We start from the raw sequence: 20,003 nt of genomic DNA on the forward strand, positions 1-20,003 counted from the left end.
AAAAAATACAAGGGACTAGAAGATTCACCTACTTGCCTAAGCGGACATACTAAACTGGACTCCATAATCTCTCAAGCGGCTTAGTGTCGTTCTAAGAACCCCTCTACACCTGTCTCCGCTCCACTGTGCAAGGAGGGCAGGCGCTTGGACAATATAGGGAAAAGTGTCTGCCATCACTGTTCATGCAGCCAATTCTCTGGCCATATTAGCTCGGTATAAAAGGCAGATGTAGTCTGACATCAGTGACCTCCTAGGCTTGGTTCCTGAGGGGAAGCAGCCTGAACCAGGACTTCCGAACAATAAGGTCGTGGACAATGAAAGCGGAACAACGCTTTCGTTAACTACGTCTTCTTTGTTCGGTGCCTTAACCACGCATGTGCTGAACCACACATGCGTGGTTAAGGCACAGAAGAAGGGAGTCGGCTGAGGAGGACGACGTGATCAGGTAAGTGGAGCTGGGACTGGGGCTGTTTTAGGGGTGGGGGGTCGGGGTATTTTTAGTTTTAGGGGTGGGGATGGGGGGGTAGGGTGGTTTAGGTTTACGGGGTGGGGAGGAAGGGTCGGGGTATTTTTAGGGGGGGTGGGAGGGTCGGGTCATTTTTAGGGGTGGGGGTGGTTTTAGGGGTGGGGGTCGCGGTTATTTTAGGGGCGAGGTGGGGGTCACAGTAACCTTAATGGCAGGGGTGGGGGAGTTGGGGTCATTTTAGGGGCTGGGGTGGGGGTTAGGGGTGGTTTAGGTTTTAGGGGTGGGGAGGTTGGGGTGGTATTAGGTGTTGGGGTGGTTATAACCGGGGGGGTGGGGGGGTTGGGGTGGTTTTCAGGGTGGGGTGTTGGGGTGGTTTTAGGGTGTCGGGTGGGGGGGTTGGAGTAATTTTTAGGGGCGGGGTGGGGGGCCAGGGAGGTTGCATGCTGGAACCATGCATGCCGTTCACTAATGCCTTTACCAGGAATGCCTTTACAACGAAAAATCATTATTAAGGCATTCGTGGTAAAGGCATTAGTGGTAACAATGCGGTCATTGTTCCAACTGCGTTGTTGAGGTATGCGTGGTTCCAGCGTGCGTTGTTCCCACATACATTCGTTCCTGAGGACAGAAGATCAGAGACAAGGAAGATCTTCCAGGAAGGAGAACGCACATCATCAGAGATCATTGACTGTGCAAGGGACATAGCTTTGACTGGATTTCGGCAGCTAACGGGAGCTGCTGTTATAAAACAGCAAGTTTGGTTCAAGGCAGCATCTTTACGGCCAGAGGTGCAGTCGAAAATACTTGATATGTCCTGTGACTGAAAAAACCCATTTGGCAAACACACAGATGTTGGCCTACTGGACTTCAAAATGGAGACTGACACTGCTAAATCGATAAGCACCTTGCACTGTCGGAAAGTGCCCTTTCAGGGATCACGCGGAAGAGGTTTCTCATCATACGGAGGAGGATATTGGCGTTTTCAGCTATACCAGCTCTTCCAAAAACAATAAAGGTCCTCCTACCAACGCCAGCCACCAGCAGTAGCATACCATAAACAAGTGCAGAGAAGGAAACTTTTGATGATAAAGTATTTCGGTACGTCTGTTCAAATTGTTTCTGGGCATGTTGTCCTCAGCCATCAATATAATCCCTCTTGCACGCATGAAAATGAGACCCTTGCCAGAAGAGTTACAAAGACAAAGGATTGAGACAGAAAGATCATTTGAGTACCTAGTGAAGATCAAATTAGGTATGATGTAAGCACTAACCTGGTGGTCCAAGCCGCTCTCCTGTCAGAGGACCTTACATTTCTACCTCAGATATCCAAGTTCAGTATAACTACGGATGCCTCTTTAGAAGGATAGGGCGGACATCTGGAAGACATGCAAATTCGAGGAAGGTGGTCAAAGCCTCAAAATGAAATGAACAAGAAGAACCACCGCACTCCAAAGCGTATTGCTTAAATACAGTATACGTAAACGATTAAAATGTAGTAGATCCGCAAGAAAATCATTCAGAGTCCTTCTGATGTTCCAGTAGGTCTTTTATTCGGATTGTTAGTCGTGAATCCACCGTGAAGTCCAAATAGGTACAGCCAACACGTGTTTCGTCACACCTGTGACTTTATCAGGGCTGCAAAAATATATACAGTAACGGGTTTTGTGAGATGTACAAATAAACTGGAACATTGGCAATTTAAGAGACCGATATAGGAGTGAGTGTGCAAAAGACATGGCAACATCCAAACGTGTGTAAGAGTGACATAAAGCACCAGAAGTTTGAAATGGATCGGATCACATAACCTGTTTCAATGTCAAAATACCAAGTGGAGATCAACAACATACCCTACAAGTGATGTAAAAACATCAGCACCAAAACATGCGTTGTAAAAAATTATGTACTGTGGAATCTTGAGCTAAGATACCGATGTTAAGTGGCTAAAGCGGCAACTAATCACTAGTGTGCCCAGAAGTGTAAGGAGATGTAGGAAACACCTACCTATAAAGCCTCAATGCCTTCTCTCTGTCTCCAAGCTTTCCTGCCAAGGATAGAAGGGTCCTCAGTATTAGTTTGCACAGACAATACCACCAGCATGCACTAAGCAAACAATCAATGGGGCACAAGATCGTTGGCAGTTTCCAAAGAAGCTCAGGAAATCTGGAGCTTGCTGACAACACACAGGATGATGACTCTTTGGGCCGAACATGTTACTGGGGCAAGCAGTCTCTTAGCAGACATGCTAAGCAGAACCAAGAACACCTGCCACTAATGGGAGCTGGATCAGTCGACACTGAACAGGCTCTTCTTTCTCTAGGGCAAAGCAGCATTTGATCTCTTCGCAGCCAGGAAGAGCCCCAAATGGATGTTCTGTGCAATTCAGCATCTGGATCCAGGTTTGTGGATAAATGCGCTTTTGATCAGATGGTCTAGGATCTATGCGTACACTAGCCCTCACACCTGCCCGCGAAATACCTCTTATGCCAAAGGTTCTCAGCAAAATGAAAGCGAAGCAGTGTCGCTTCATCCTTATTGCCCCCAGGTGGCCCAGACAACATTGGTTCATGGACCTTCTCCTACTATCGTAATCCACTATATTCGGCTGCAGCCATCCTGAACACTCTTTAACGATGAGCCAAGGCCAGGTCCATCATCCAGACCCGACTTCTCTCCACTTATGAGTATGGCTCCTGAAATCCATGAATTTGAACATCTGAATATTCCTCAGGACTGCAGGGACGTTCTCTTAAAGTCAAGGGTGGATGCCACAATAAAAACATACAGGCTCAAATGCAAATGTTTCTGCCTGTGGCACCAGAAATCAAATGTACATCTTCTACAAGCATCATGTGAGCAGATACTACCCTATCTCCTCTCATCTGGTCATTCAGGACTGGTGCATGCGTCTATTAAGGTGTATCTCGCTGCAATATCAGGATATAGATTCTCAGCACATTCTCTCTATTGCTAAAACAGAATCATCAAATGATTTATGGAAGATTTGTTCACTCTTTCTGTACTGGCACCTGAACATAGGTCTATCTCAGTTCATGAAGAGTCTATTCAAACCCATAGATAGATCAGACGTCACGTTTTTCTCATGGAAGGTCGTACTGCTACTAGCATTGACTTCCACCAGGAGGGTAAGAGTGTGATCAAGACGGTAAAGGAGATAGTCATAAGGGTGCTCCATTCACGATAGCAACCATCGCTCGATGAATCTCAGTCGCAATGTAGTAATGCCACTCAAAGGCTGGGAAGCCACTAATAACTAAGACCAAGGCGCACTCAACTAGGCCAGTTTCCCGCATCAACTTCTTTGTTTGCGGTAGTGCCTCTGTGCAAGATGTTGTGCTGCGGCTTGGAAGAATATGAATACATTCATGCAGCATTATTGTCTGGAGTCGATGCAGCACAGTGATGCGGATGTTGGACAATGCCGTACTAAGCCAGTATTTCAAAAGGTGAGATCTTTTTGATTTGCTATGTTGCCTACATATTTATACACATTATAAGTATGTAATATGTCTTTTTAATTACAAATGGATATTTTCTATATATATATTTGGTTACCTTTTACTATTTTAGCTTATGTTATAAAAAGTATACAAATAAAATATCTGCTTCCTATTCTGGTTCAAGTGCATGTGAATTTATGAAAGATCCAATACTGTAGAAGAAAATGAGTTGCTTACCTGTAACTTAGTTCTCCAGTATTGCCATCTTTCATAGATTGACAGGTTCCCCTTATAGCTTGGTGGTATTATTCCCACTTGTGCTTGGAAAATCCGAGGGACTCAGCCTCTCTTGGGAGTATTCCAGAGGGTGCGATCACCTGACTGGCTGGAGTTTGGTTCCTTTTAAAAAAATTACATAAGCTATTTAATTGTTTGTTCATTGCCTTTATGGCCTGTGATAATGATTCAAACTGCTTTATTATGGTACCGTGGGGGTACTATGTAAATCTATGAAATACCAATACTGGAGAGTAACACATTTTCTTGTTTATACATCTCTGAATTTGTTTGTACCCATACTCGCATTTGAGTTAGAGGGTATTTTTCTAAATGTCCTCTTTCTTACACTCATTGACTTAGATTTGAAAGACATAAGTGCAGTGAAATTCAATTGGTAATAACAAATGTTCTACTATTCTGTGCGCTCACATGTCTTTCAGTAAAAATGGTACGTCACTTGTGTGGGTAGTCCTAGTGCCGCAACCGGAAACAGGCCAAAACACAACATGAACACATCACGTTTTTCCACAAAAAACTGTCATTTTTTTCTAATGCACAAGCTGTGTTTTTTGTTGGGCCCTAGCTCAGCTGGCACCTAGGGAAACCTACCAGATGTCTACATTTTTAAAAACTAGACACCTGATGGAATCCAGGGTGGCCTGAAATCACACATTTTCCTTGCATTTCTGTACTGGAAACTTATGAAATCAGGAGTAATCCTACCACCCAGCCTTAAACCACTTGTGCCGATAAAAATGCTGCACCACTTGTGGGGCTCGTTCTAGTATATGCAACATGAATTGATTAAAGTCGGGTCAATGGCAGTCCCCTCCTAAGGGCTCCCATTGCCTCGTGTGATCTGTTATTTCTGCATGCACTAGACCTAGCTCCACATGTGGTGCAGCATTGTTATTGGCACAAGTGGGGAAACGCTGGGTGGTAGCAATTTTGCGGATTCCTCCTGATTCTGGAAACTTCTATCACAGAAATACAAGGATGATTTGGGTTCTTAAACAAGGCATTATGGGCTAGAAAACTTAATGGGATCTATGCAGAGCGTACTACCCTGAACTCCTCTCGATGTCTTGTTTTTTTTAATTGTCTGGGTCTGATAATTTTCTCCTGGTGGTGGCCTATTCCCCACGGCAGGTTAGAAGATATCTGGATTTAGCCCCATTCTCTTGACCTTTGTGGAAAAACGACACCCAAAAGAATCAGATGTCCAATCTGTGGGATGTAATAGTCCCTAGGAGAGCAAAAAGACTGTTGAGGGATTAGGGGTTAGGGTATCAGGATGGGCCAGATCCGACCCCATTATTTTATTTTTAAAAAATGAGGTCATACACTGAGCTTTTTGCCCCCAAGGGCATACTCCCAGTCTACCCTTGGGGGAGTGGCAGGAAGATTTGGGTTGTCCTTTTTGGGGTAGAGGTGTGGCCAGTGCCAGAGTGCAACACCCAAGCCCCTTTCTTTTTCCCTGAAAAGACACTATTGCCCCTTCAAAGGCAGGGAATGGTTTAATGCCAGGGTAGGCCACCACCTCCTTTTGTTTGTTTTGGTGCCGTTTTAAAATCCCTGGTGTTCAGTTTGCTTTTTGCCCCCTCCAACCCAGGACAGGGGGTGGATGGGGCAGAACGTCTATTGGTTCCCAGGGTGGGGAGAGCACAGGCCTATGCGCAAGGGCTCCCTTGCCCCCCAAACAATACTGAATAAATGCACCCCTCCTGTCTAGTAGGCTTTTGGATACCCAATGAAAGCAAATTGTGGGTAATTGCCCCCATCCACCTAAAGGGGGGGAGGGGGAGTTGGGGGTGAAAAACTGTTAAGCCCCTTATTTGGGGTGCGGGCATTGTCAGTACTATGTTGGGCTGCCTGCACCCCTGTGTTTTCCCCCCTAGTGTTTAGTGGACTTTCTTCTCCCTGGGGGTAACTAGCCCTTCCGCCACCCAGGGAGGCAGAGTGTGTGTCTGCGCCTGTTCTGGGGTGGGTATGGCTGGACCCATGTTGAGCAGCCTCCACCCCATTGTTTAGTTTAAAAAAAATTACCCTGGTGTCTAGTAGGCTTTTTCTGCCCCTTGAGGGGGAAGGCGGGGGCAGATTTGAGGTACTCACTTCATTTGCCTCAACAGCAGTGTTCCATATATAATGGGGGGTGGGGCATGGCCTTGCCCTGGGGGGCAGCCCCACCCCTATAATAAAAAAAAAAAGTGTCCAGTGGGCTTTCTGCTTCCCCTCCTCTTTGGGGGGGGGGGGGGGTGCTGGTTTTGGTGGTGGGTCGTAGATCGGGGTATTTTAAGTCATTGCTCTTATCTGCCTAACGGGGAGCAGACAGACTGAAGGTTTGTAATGGGTTTTGGGGGGGAGCACAAGCCCTTGCCCACAGGGTTACTCCCTCTGTCCTTGGTGTCTAGTGAGTAGATCCCTGTTGGGAATCTGTCTCCTGTGGTGATCTCCCAAGGAGGGATACACTGGGCAGAGGTACTATTGAAACCTTTCCCATGAGAATCTGTGCTCAGGGGGCTGAGGTATGCCCCCAAGCACTGATTCAGTGAAAGTAAAACAAGCCCATCGGTTTGTTTTATTTTCAGTTTAGGAATGTAATAACGTCAGCATGACCCTTGTGCTGATTGTCATTACAAACCAAAAAAAACATTGGCTGACGGCTGCACCTATGGGGTTAAAGGTGTAGTTTAAATAGTGAAAACTGAATCTGTTTTTTCTTCTGTTCTATTTTCCTGAGTGATCAGAAGAAATTAGATATTTATGGAAAAATGTTATCTTTCATAACAAAGATAGAATCCCCATGTTTCTATGCAGTCTAAACTGCAGTGTTTATTTTAGATCAGACTTAAATTAAACTGTATCTAATACCTTATTTTGCAGCAGATGCCTAACTGCACTTTGGTGTGTTTAAGTTTGCAGTGCAGATTCTGGTTTTATTGTTAATATCTGCAAACATCCAATCTCTTTTATTTAAGTGTGCAACTCTTCAAGGATATAAGTGGTTTGTGCTCAAGGGTAATGGTGTGACTGTATTTAAAAAAATAATGTACCCTATTGATGTACACGAAAATGACACCACAGGTCTGATGAGTAACAGTAGATATTTAAGGGTGAAGATGTCATGGAACGTATGAGTCCATCCACTAATGCTATATGATGTATAGTCTCAAACATTCCCTCAACCTATTCCCACTCTAGAAACCGAGATTTACTCCTGACAAAATTATTGGTGGTGTTAGGGGTATGGGTTTATCCAGAGGGGGAACAAATCCTCATGGAGAAAAACGAAAAGATAGCAAGCCAATTTTCACTTTTTTGTAGATTTTTGCTTGAACATAGAAGTGTATATTTGATAACGTGAAAGAGAAATTCACATAAGAAATTCACCAGTTCTAAAGGGGAGACTGTGACAGTTGCAGATTCCCAAGAATGCTCCTGGTAACCATTGTGAATTCCAAAGAATTTAAAAACTTCAAACATAGATCGGAACTTACAGGAAGACGTTTTAGACTTGGTGAAATAAGCCATTAGTGTTGATGACTTTCAAATCTTAAGTTCCTTTATCTCAAGCCAATTTTTGCATAACTTTCTGGGCTTTGAAGCTTCCATTAGATGCTGATCACAGGCTCTTCATAAAGCAGCGACAGTCGTGTTCTTCTGTGACTCAGCCTGCTAAATCAGCACACCAAATTTGGAAAATGGTAAAACCGTTAATGAGAAGTTCAAAATGTAAGAATCAACACATTTTATTGTCTCCTAAAAACACTCCTATCCTCCCTTTTTTCCTGTTGTCCTTTAATTTGTATGCAAATGTGTATTCTTTTGCAGACACAACATATGTCTTAGGAAACTACAAGACTGAGCAATGTAAAAAACCACCCAGGCTTTGTCGTCAAGGATATGCCTGTCCTTACTACCACAACAGCAAAGACAGAAGGCGAAGCCCAAGGAAACATAAGTACAGGTACGAGTGCAAGTCTACCATAACCTGGAAGCCAATGTGGAAAGAGCATATCTGTATGATCCAGATTGCAAGCACAATCGGATTTGCTTCATTCACAGAACAGATACGGAAAACTGTCTGCTTAATTCAGTGCCACCATTAAAGCAAGGTGGAGCATATCTGCTTTATGATAAAGAGCACTACTACACTTTGAATTACAGAGATGCAGATTTAAAATGCAGATGGTTGTAGTATTACTGCATCATCTGGAACTAGAATGACTACTAGAGGTCTGTTTCTGGAATCACCAAACACATTATTGAATCATGCTCAATTGTTCTACCAGTACTGATGCAAGAAGCCTGTTTGCCATAACTAGGGTAATGAATAGAGGTATGTAGGAAGCTGGCTCTGTATATGCTATCTCAAAGTGAGAGATAGTGTGCACAGAGTCCAAGGGTTCCCCTTAGAGGTTGATAGTGGCAAAATTAGATAATTCTAATGCTCTATTTTTTGTGGTAGTGTGGTCAAGCAGTAGGCTTATCAGAGGGTAGTGTTAAGCATTTGTTGTACACACACAGGCAATAAATGAGGAACACATACTCAAAGACTAACTCCAGGCCAATAGGTTTTTATATAGCAAACTACATTTTCTTAGTTTATTTTAAGAACCACAGGTTCAAGATTTGAAGTAAACACATAAAATTCAAGGTACTTCACAAAGGTAAGTTAGGAACTTTGAATAAAAGCAATATCATATACTGTCTTTGTTAAAATGGCAGTAAGCTATTTTAAAGGTGGGCACTTAGTGCACAAATCAACAGTTTCTGGGGGAGGTAAGTAAAGGTTAGATTGTGAGGTAAGTAAGACACTTACAAGTCTCAGTTCCTAGGCATAGGCAGCCCACCGTTGGGGGTTCAAGGCAACCCCCAAGTTACCACGCCAGTAGCTCAGGGCCGGTCAGGTGCAGAGGTCAAAGAGGTGCCCAAAACTCATAGGAGCCTATGGAGAACAGGGGTGCTCCGGTTCCAGTCTGCCAGCAAGTAAGTACCCGCGTCCTCAGGGGGCAGACCAGTGGGGTTTGTAGAGCACTGGGGGGGACACAAGTAGGCACACAAAACACACCCTCCGTGGCACAGGGACGGCCAGGTGCTGTGTGCAAAGCAGGCGTCGGGTTTTAGATAGGAAACAATGGAGAGGCCCGGGGGTCACTCTAGCGGTGCAGGCAGGCACAAGGGGGGCTTCTCGGGACAGCCACCACCTGGGCTAGGCAAAGGGTCGCCTACGGTCACGCCTGCACTGAAGTTCGGTTTCTTCTGGTCCTGGGAGCTGCGGGTGCAGTGCTTGGTCCAGGCGTCGGGTCCCTTGTTACAGGCAGTCACGGTCAGGGGGAGCCTCTGGATTCCCTCTGCAGGCGTCGCTTGGGGGGGGGGTCCACGGGGGTCGTCTCTGGCTAGTCACGGGTCGCAGTCGCCTGGGAGTCCTCCCTGTGGTGTTGGTTCTCTGGATCTCGAGCCGGGGGCATCAGGTGCAGAGTGTGAAGTCTCACTCCTCCGGCGGGAAGAGTGAGTTCTTTGAAAGTTGCTTCTTTGTTGCAAAGATGTAGCTGTTTTTGAGCAGAGCCGCTGCTCACCGGAGTTTCTTGGTCCTGGGGGTCAGGGCAGCCCTCTGAGGCTACAGAGGTCGCGGGTTCCTGTTGGATGCGTCGCTGGTTGCAGGTTTTGGACTCTGTAGACAGGCCGGTAGGGCTGGGGCCAAAGCAGTTGTCATCGTCCGTCGTCTCTGCAGGCTTGTAGGTCAGCAGTCCTCCTTTGTAGTTAGGTTGCAGGAATCTGATTTCCTCTGTTCTGGGGGGGCCCTTAATACTAAATTTAGGGGTGTGTTTAGGTCTGGGAGGGCAGTAGCCAATGGCTACTCTCCTGGAGGGTGGCTACACCCTCTTTGTGCCTCCTCCCTGAGGGGAGTGGGCTACATCCTTAATCCTATTGGTTGAATCCTCCAAACTTAGGATGGAGGATTTCTAAAGGCAGGGGTGACCTCAGCCCAGGACACCTTAGGGGCTGTCCTGACTGGTGGGTGAGTCCTCCTTGTTTTTCTCATTATCTCCTCCATTCTTGCTGCCAAAAGTGGGGGCAGTGGCCGGAGGGGTGGGCATCTCCACTAGCTGGGATGCCCTGGGGCGCTGTAACAAGAGGTGAGCCTTCGAGGCTTGCCACCAGGTGTTACAGTTCCTGCAGGGGGAAGTGAGAAGCACCTTGACCCAGTACAGGCATTGTTCCTGGCCACAGAATGACAACAGCACTCTCCCCATGTGGCTAGCAACTTGTCTGGTTTGTGGCAGGCTGGCAAAAACTAGTCAGCCTACACTGGAAGTCGGATTGGTGTTCAGGGGGCATCTCTAAGATGCCCTCTGGGTGCATGTTGCAATAAATTGCACACTGGCATCAGTGTGCATTTATTGTGCTGAGAAGTTTGATCCCAAACTTCCCAGATTTCAGTGTAGCCATTATGAAACTGTGGAGTTTGTGTTTGACAAACTCCCAGACCATATACTCTTATGGCTACCCTGCACTTACAATGTCTAAGGTTTTGCTTAGACACTGTAGGGGAATAGTGGTTATGCACATATGCCCTCACCTGTGGTATAGTGCACCCTGCCTTAGGGCTGTAAGGCCTGCTAGAGGGGTGACCTACCTATGCCACGGGCATTGTGAGGTTGACATGGCACTCTGAGGGGAGTGCCATGTCGAATTAGTCATTTTCTCCCCACCAGCACAAACAAGCTGTGAGGCAGTGTGCATGTGCTGAGTGAGGGGTCCCCAGGGTGGCATAAGACATGCTTCAGCCCTTAGAGACTTTCCCTGTCATCAGGGCCCTTGGTACCAGGGGTACCAGTTACAAGGGACGTATCTGAGTGCCAGGGCTGTGCCAGTTGTGGAAACAAAGGCACAGTTTAGGGAAAGAACACTGGTGCTGGGGCCTGGTTAGCAGGGTCCCAGCACACTTTCAATCAAAACTTAGCATCAGCAAAGGCAAAACGTCAGGGGGTAACCATGCCAAGGAGGCATTTTCTTACAAGGTACAAGAGATTTACTAATAGAGATGCAGAGGGTGTATCAAACTCATTCGGTCTCACTAGCATAAGTCTGATAACACTACATGTCTGATCTTAGGGCACCAATATAGTCAAGAAAGCTTCATCTGCATAACCCAGTGTCACCAGTGTTGCACAGATAGTGCCTAATTGAAAATGAGTTGAAAATGATTGAAGCTTCATCCAAACTTGTGAGTACATATGTGATCTCTGTGTTAGTGCAGTACTACCCCACACAAAAGAAAGTATGTGCAGCTATATCCTTTTCCATTCAAGGGTGTTCACCCTATACAGTTCACTGTTTCCTGCTAAATGTTGTGCACTGGAGCCATCTGCTCCTAGCATGTTTTGCTGTAGATGCACATTTCTGATCGAGCTTCTAACCGCAGATTCCTCACCTTGTGATTATTCTCCAGGTGCTTGACTATATCCGGACACTTTTCAAATAGTATTCCTGTGCACTGATAAGCGAGGTTGTGTGCCCCATACAAATGTTGTGGTGCTTGAAAAGAGAATAGTGAAGCCACATATAAGCGCCACCCATGTCTACTGACATTAGTTCCTTTCATTCCGTGCCTCTAAGGGCAGTTCTCTTTCAGGGGGTTCTCGTCAGTAGTCATAAGCATTGAATAGGCTCACCCAGATGCAGGGACCCCAGTGAACTTTTTAAATAATATGTTTGATGGCGTGTGGGGCTATAGATACACACGCTCTGCATACTCCCGCCATCTAGCATTTTGTCTGGAGTGGTGCTACATGTTTTTCTTCAAAGAAGTATTTTCGAGTCATGATGCATGGGCATCGACTCCTTTGTTAGATTGTTCTCTCTCTGCTGTCGGGTTTGGATGTGTGCACCTCTGCTCCATCTTTCAACTCTGTTCAGTATGGTTCTCTCAATCTTTTCTTTGTGTTCCGACGGTATTGTTGTCATTCACCCTTCTCCTGTCATAGTGCTCTCACCGCTTGCATCCGATCGGCCTCTGTCTGACCAGCCCATTGGGGCGCCACCACCTGCCTGTGGCCTGCCTTCCATGTGGCCCAGGCACCGATAGGAATTGTTCCCAGATGAAACGGACTCCATTCCACTTGTGTCCTTAGTGCCACGCCAAGTTCCTGCACACTGACCAACACCTTGTGTGCAACCTCTGTCTCTCTCCAGACCACTGTGGGGCCAACTGTGATGCCTGCAAGCCTTCTGGTCGAAAAAGACCCTTCGGGATCGACTAGCTTGTCAGCTGGAAATGGCTCAGAAGACACCAGACAACTCCCCGGGCCTCTTTGGAGAGAAACTTGCTTCAGCACTTAACTTCTTCTTCTTTGATCGATGGGAGTCTTTTGCCACCCAGGACAGTTCTGAGTCAGATGTTAAGTTCGACATCGAAAGCCAAGAACTTTCCTTTGTCCAGTGTGTGAGTACTGTGGCCCCTGCTGTCCTGCACAAATCCTCCAAAAAGGCTTTACAACCCATCTTAGGGATCTCCGGTCCACCACAGCCACCCGGCCATGGTCAGTACCGAACAACTGTTTTGTCAAAAATGGCTGCCAAGGAAAAAAAGCCACATCATCAGTTTCGACCACAACAGCCTCAGACTGAGAGATCATTTTGGTATTGACCAAAACCTCCTGCTCGAGCCGCCAGCCTCTACATCAGCGCCGACGAAGCTTTTGAAGCACAAACCCTCAGCACCGAAACCCTCAGAGCCTAAAATCTCGGAGGCCAGAGACTCAGGCCAGTTCTCCAACTGTCCCTCTCCGGTTGAGCTGATTCTGGAGAAAATGGATGCTAGCACACAAGTTCCAGATCCAAGAAGGCGCAAGTCAGATCATTGCGATCCTCTCCTATGCTCCCCAAAAGGAAAATTCCCTTTTAAAAAGCCTGGATGTTCCTGTCCCTTCAAAAAAGAGGACAAAGGACAAGGCGACCAGCCCACTTTGCAGGCCTTCTCCCACTTACGCCTCCTCTACCCTCTTTCCCATCTCCACTCCATTCCCCTCCTCAAGCTCCACAATCACCCATACAAGGCTACGACATTCCTCAGGTGTCACCACAGTTGTACACTGTTAAGGGATCCTCCTGATGACACTGACCCTTGGGATACCTGCCAGCTTGATCCCATCGCCTTAAATGACTCTTATCTTTAACCTGCACTCCCCTGACCACCAGAAGACACTACCTCTTATCAGCAGATAATTACTAGTGCAGCCTCCTTTCATCATGCAGAGCTGCAAAAGACCAGACATTGAGCAAGAACTTCTTGTTCAACATCCTTTCCACTTTACATAGGGATGCACAGTACCCTCCCCATGCTCCCTGGTATACATGCAGAGGACATCTTTGTCAAAACTGTTTTTATTATGTTTTGAAAAAAGCATATTACCAATCAAATATAGACCAAGTCTCCCACTGCAGTTTAGAACAAATACTAGAATATACAGTGTGTTCCATGAGTTGGGTCCCTGAATGAACGTCCATTCTATAAGATATTTAGTCCATTGGTAAAAAAACATAATTATGAAAGAAAACATAAAACAAGGAATATAACTGAAAACACAAGCATGGAAACCAGTACAGTGGTGGGCAATTGCTCTAGAGACTAGAACAATACACCATTTGGCATTCTATATAGCTATTTGTCATGGATTGGACTGTTAATGAGGTCCAGAAACTGGAGGAAGTCGGAGGAGCTGTTCCTGGAACAAAAATTGAAAGAGGCATGGTGCTCTTGTAGGGGTGGGGCATGTAGTCAGAGGGAGGCCGTTAGATAGGTAATTTATCGAGGGTCCCCAGGTGTATTCAAATTGTTTAAAACTTTCTGGTGAAATGTCCCTCATTCTCTCCATAGTTAAATTGCGCGACAGTTGTGCATGCCACTGAGTCAGGGGAAGGGCCGTCTTCTTCATCCAGACGGAAGTTATCACCATTTTGGCCGCTCCTAGGCATAGCCACTTAATAGCCCTCTCGCTGTGGGTTTGATTTTTGAGAGAGACATCCTATATACCCAGCAGAATTTATCCAATAGGCTGTGGAAGAGGGTATCCCATTATTTATTTAAGTTGGGCTAGTATCTCAGACCAGAAGGGACGAAGCACAGGGCAGTCCTACCATATATAATTAAAGTCCCCCAAGAGTCAAAAGCCCCTCCAATATAAATGAGAGGCATCAGGGAAAATGAATTTCAATTTAGTCGGATATAAGTACCAATCATAGAGGAGTTTGTAGTGTGCTTCTCGTAAGGTCATCGAGGGTTACGCTGCTTCATGTCCCTCCATAGTTTTTGCCAGTTCGCTTCAGGGATGTCTTTCCCCAATATGTGTTCCCAGACTCCTATGTGTTGTGGTTTCAGACTGTGGAGTTAGGAGAGAAGTAATGAGTAGAGAAAGGAGATTGTACCCTTCAACGCGTTTGCCTTTTTAACAAATTGTTCTATGGGAGTCAGATCCCAGGTGGTGGCTAGCCGAATGTCTGATTGCAGTGCCCAATGCCGCAGCTGTGCGTACTATTAATATTCAATGTCAGGTAGGTGAAAATCCCTTTGGCAGATTGGGAATGTCAACAAATCCCAGTTATGGAACAAGTCTGATAGAATGAGACATCCACCTTTTCTCCAAGTGTCAAAAGGTACCGGGTTCAGTACTGGGAGGAATACCAGCTTGAAATGGAGTGGGGTATGCGGGAAAGGAAAAGTGGGCCAATTCATCTTTTTGGTCACCTCATCCCAGACTGTAAGACTTGTTTTTGTGGGTGTGCTTAGGGATGCATTTCGAGGGTGGTCAGCCTTACCTTTCCAGATTGTATCCCAGATCACCCTCCCAGCTATGGACCTGTCCATATGCAGCCAGTGCTTATCTGATTCCGGAAGTGACCACTCTGAGATCATAAGCAATTGTGCTGCTTTGTAGTATAGATTAATGGTGTTATAGTTGCCAGTCTTCGGCTTCAGGGAGAGATATGTTCAGTATGAATGATTTGGTGACATTAATTTTGAGGCCTGCTACTTGTTCAAAGCCACGTAGTAGGGCTTGAATAGATTGCTGGGGTTCCGAAAGTGGTAGCAGCACGTCCTCTGCAGAAAAGGAAATCTTGACTTTCAACATTGCTACACACCTGTGGCAGAAACCAAAATGCCTTGGGGGGCGAAAAAGAAGCGACCAATCCACTTGATTGAAAGCCTTCTTGGCATCTCAGATCACTAACACTGCGGGTACCTTCTTATTGGCTGCTTTCTTAGTCAAATGTATGATCCTTCGCAGATTATCATGGGTCTGCCTTCCCTTTATAAAGCCTGATTGGTCTGAATGTATCTGGTCAGGTATTATACCTTCTAATCTGTTGGCAAGAATTTTGGGGTATAGTTTGGCATCTAAATTTATCAGGGCTATGGGTCTAAACGAGCTGCAGAGTTGATGATTTCCCCCGGATCGGAATCAGGGTACTTAGTTCTTTGCTCATAGATGGGATGACTGCCTTCTGATTAGCCACACAATTAAAGACCTCTGTCAGATAAGGAGCAAGCTGTGTGCTAAAGGTTTTATAGAAATGAGTAGTAAGGCCGTCCGGCCCAGGTGATTTATGTATTTTCAGGGCTGCTTTTTCTGCCTTAACCTCTTCTTCTTTGATCGATTCTCACAATTCTGCATTGAGCAAGAGTCACCTGTGGTACAACTATGTCCCTTAAGTAATCTAACTGTGGCTGGGGATCAGGGCATTTTGCTATATAGAGTTCCTTATAGAATCTACCAAAAAGTTGGGCTTTACCCCTCGTCTGAGTTAGTAGGTTCACCTGTAGGCCCATTGATTGCCTCTATGTACTCCTTTTCCCGCTTGGCCCTCAATTGTCAAGCCAGATGGGAGCCTATTTTGTTCCGTATTCACGAGAGGAGTGTTTGAGGCGTGGTAGCGTAAGTTTAGCTCTGTTAGAGTACATAGTACTGAGCTTCCCTCTTAAAGCGCTAACTTTTCGATGCACAGAAAGAGTCGGATTTGCCTTATGTGTCTCATCTAGAGACTGGAGTTACTGCTCTAATGCGAGTTGGTCTTTCGCTCTTTATTTATTAAGTATAGCGTTTAAAGCAATGCATGGTCCCTTAATCACTGCCTTAATGGCGTCCCACCTAGTGGAGGTGTCTGTAGCCCCAGGTGCAATAAGTAAGAAGACCTCTCTGATTGCATTCCATAGTTTATCCCCAAGGAGACTGACCCTAGTGAGAGAAATCAGAAAAAAATGTCTCCGATATTGTGGGGGAGGACCCTCCCATTCTAAACACACTTCAACTGGGGCATGGTCTGAGATAGTTATGAACATGCATTTTGATAAAGAGCACCTGTTGAGGCCACAGGTGGATACCACTCTAGAAAAACCGAAGGACACCGACGCAGCCAAGGCCTTGGGTGCCCTCCAAAGTACCATAGAGGGTTCCACATCACACACCAGACAATCTTAGTCTTCCTGCGCTAGAGGCCTTTACAGAGGCTCCTACGGGGGGAATAAGGGGAGAAGAATGAGTACTACCTGGGAAAGTGTAGGTAGTCACTGCTTGGCAGTGGAGGAGGATCCACATGTGGCACACATCCTTTCCTCTGTGTGCGGCAGTACAAAATATCAGTGCGCCATGGTCAAGGCTATGTGCACCAAGGAACTGAATATTTTTGCAAGTGCTGTGCTGTGGCAATTATCACTCCAAACCTTCGTTTACAACAGGAGCGAAAACCAGGATATTTTACACATGTATCTATTTAATAGGGTCTTGAGACTATTTTGCAGTGTAGTTAAAAACCATCATCACGTGAATTGTTTACTCTTGTGGCACCTACACCAAAGGTTTAAAAAAAAAAAAGGACTCAGAAGGTTGTAACATTATAAAATTTTATTGAACAGCAGTGCTGATCCAAGCACTCATAAAAATGAGACAGCTATTATTAAGCCGGAACTGGGATCCAGGCTGGACCCTGTAAAATATGCTGAAATCTTTCCCAGTGTAACTTGAGGACACTGAGACAAAATGAGCAGCCCCCATAGGTTGTCACCTTTTCTTTCCTAGCAGTAATCTGCAGGAGGTGAAGGGGAGTCTTATTTACAATTCCAGTTAGGTTAAAAACAAAAGCCTGATTTAAAGGGCCATCAGTCCTCCTTTTGCTGAAGAGGAATCCTAGATAAGAGCCACCTGGAGCCTAATACCTATATGCCAATGTAATGGAGAGGAAACAAAGGCACACAAGCTAATCACTTTACAGGTCATGTACTTAACAGAAACATTTGAGGCAGGTGACTTTGTCACCCCAAGCTATATGCATGTACTATCCAAGGTTGGCATTGCATGTTAAAAAGGCATAGCTTGTACTTTAAGAAGGTAGACATTGCATGTTAAGAAGGTATAGCTGAGAGAACCAAGAAGTCCGGATGTAAAATGCAACTCAGTGCTTTGGGTTCTCTGTAGTCATAAAACTTTATTACTCTGCAAAGGAACCCTTTTTAGCAGTCCTATATGAAAAATTGAGAAAGAAAACATTAAGGTTCTAAATCCATGACTTGCCGTTAGCTTGCAATGTAATGATGTTGATTCATAGCTCACTGTGCTATATTAGGACTGCAGTTTATGAACTACAAATAATAAAATTATCTGTGTCAAAAGCAAAAACCCACTTACCTATCTACATAAAATAAAAATCTGTGATCTGCTTGTTACATGATGTGCTTTGCAGGGGGGACACTATCTATGCAACTTTGAGTCAAAACTCCGCTCTCTCCAGCAACTGCATTAACCACCTGAGTTATCGAGCCATTTTTATTATGCATGAGATTTGCTAGACACACAAATATCTCCGCAGAACGTGCCTCAACCCCATAAGATATTTTATAATGCAGCCTTTGTGAACAATTAAGCTCTTCAGATTTACTGTTTAACTCTGTTGCCAATTTCTTTGTGAGTTTAAAAAAAAGATAATATATAAGTTGACAGCAAGACTTTGGCTTTCATAACTATGTTCAGCTGCAACCCCTTTCTTTTGACACACCTTGACCACCTATTTATGTATTTAGAGCATAAAGTGTTTCTACTTCCAGCACCAAATGTCACACATCAATTGTGGTTTCACAGTGAATTTTCAAAAAAGTTCATAATGTTCTAAGATCAGCACATACAGGATAACAGCCTAACAGATCCATTAATTCCCCTAACTCCCCCAGTTTTAAAAACACCATATGCAAACACTATGACTTAGAAAGGGCCGCTCTTTTATTTTGTGTTTCTGCCCAGCTTTCAGTTACTATACATTTAAAAAAACAAAACATTTTATCACATCAGAAGCTTCTGTGCTGCTGCTTTGTTTTTTTTCATGCATTGCCCCTTGGCCGCGGAATATAGCAATCTAGCAGAAGGAGCACCTGAGGAAAAAAGGTGGGCGTGCCAAGAAATTAAGAGTCTAGCCTAAAGTTGACTCTGGATCTAAGAGACCGTGCACAAGCGTTGAACTTATTTGGAGTGTAAAATCATTCAACGAACATCACACTAGAATATGATAAACGTGCCTTCAAAATTCAAGAAAGTGTAATTCTTCAACATAGAATGTGGAAGCATTTCCCTTAAGTACATTGGATTATTTGAAAAGTAAGTGTTTTTAAACATGATTGTGAAATCAGATAGCCATTTCACCTACTGGTACTGTGGATGAAATGCAGGACACTTCCACCACAGTAAATAAATGATACGGACAATACATTAATTACTGCTTTGTGCCTGCCCCAAAATGGCACTGCTGCTAGTGAATCATGTTTTTCAGTTTTATATAGCGTGAAGTAGGCCTAATGGCATTTGAGCACTTTAAATGAGCACCTGTTACATTACACAAAGACTCATTCTTTGTTTATAGACACTGGGAGATTAAGTGATTTACCCAAAGTGACAGATGTTAAAAATGCACAGCTTGGCTACATTTTTCTCAAACTTTTTATGGAGGTTAACGCTGCCTCTTTCCCTTATTAGTCTCTTTGGGAGAGGAGGGAAAGTTGTAAAGCAGACTGAGGGCCTGATTTAGGACTTTACATAGGGGAATACTCCGTCACAAACTTGATGGATATCCCATCCGCCATATTATGATCCCATGATATTGTCATGGACTCATGTTATAGTACCAAGACTGCTGGATTTTGGGCGGCATCACCACCGAGTATGGAGACTGAGTCCGATCACACACTCTGTGACAGCTGTTGGCTTAACACTTCTGGGTAGCTAGCAGCACGTCACCAATACCAAAGGTAAGAGTGATTTGTGACAGCGTATCACATGACACTCCGACTACTCAGGGAAGTCGTGGTGGAACAGATCGCATGTATGAGACTTGTATAACTGAGAGAATGGGGTACAAAGACAAGCAGGATCTTGGTTCAGTATATATTGTATTGAAACAACTGCGTTCTAAGTAAAAAAGCATAAATTGCAATTATGAGGTTATGGGCAAAGGCGTTATTACAGCAGCCACTGTCGCGTGGGCTCTCATTATCCTAAATGAGACTACTGGATTTCTAGGTAGACGGATCGTTCACGGTGTGGGGGACTGAGTCTGACCCACTTGGAAGGACATATGTCACCCTAAATCTGGTTTTGCTCCGGCTAACTAGCAGTGCCTCATCTCTCCCAAGGGGAAGGGATGATTTGGCAGCCGAGCGCATGACATCTTAGAACTTCTCAGGGAAGTCGTGGTCCCTCAGATCCAAACCAGCTCTCTCATTTACAGTACGATCTCATATACAAATGACAAAGGCA

The 20,003-nt window shown here is 45.1% G+C and overlaps 1 protein-coding gene across 4 annotated transcripts in view; it reads left to right on the forward strand.

The window, feature by feature from the left end:
- Positions 1–20,003, forward strand: part of UNK (unk zinc finger) — an 890,253-nt gene that overhangs the window by 118,587 nt on the left and 751,663 nt on the right. For all 4 annotated transcript variants that reach the window (XM_069200175.1, XM_069200176.1, XM_069200178.1 and 1 more), the window contains exon 5: positions 8,035–8,170. In XM_069200175.1, coding sequence (XP_069056276.1) covers positions 8,035–8,170 — 136 coding nt within the window. The remainder of the gene's footprint in view (positions 1–8,034; positions 8,171–20,003) is intronic.

This window comes from Pleurodeles waltl, chromosome 7 (genome assembly GCF_031143425.1).
Source record: "Pleurodeles waltl isolate 20211129_DDA chromosome 7, aPleWal1.hap1.20221129, whole genome shotgun sequence".
Lineage (NCBI taxonomy): Eukaryota > Metazoa > Chordata > Amphibia > Caudata > Salamandridae > Pleurodeles > Pleurodeles waltl.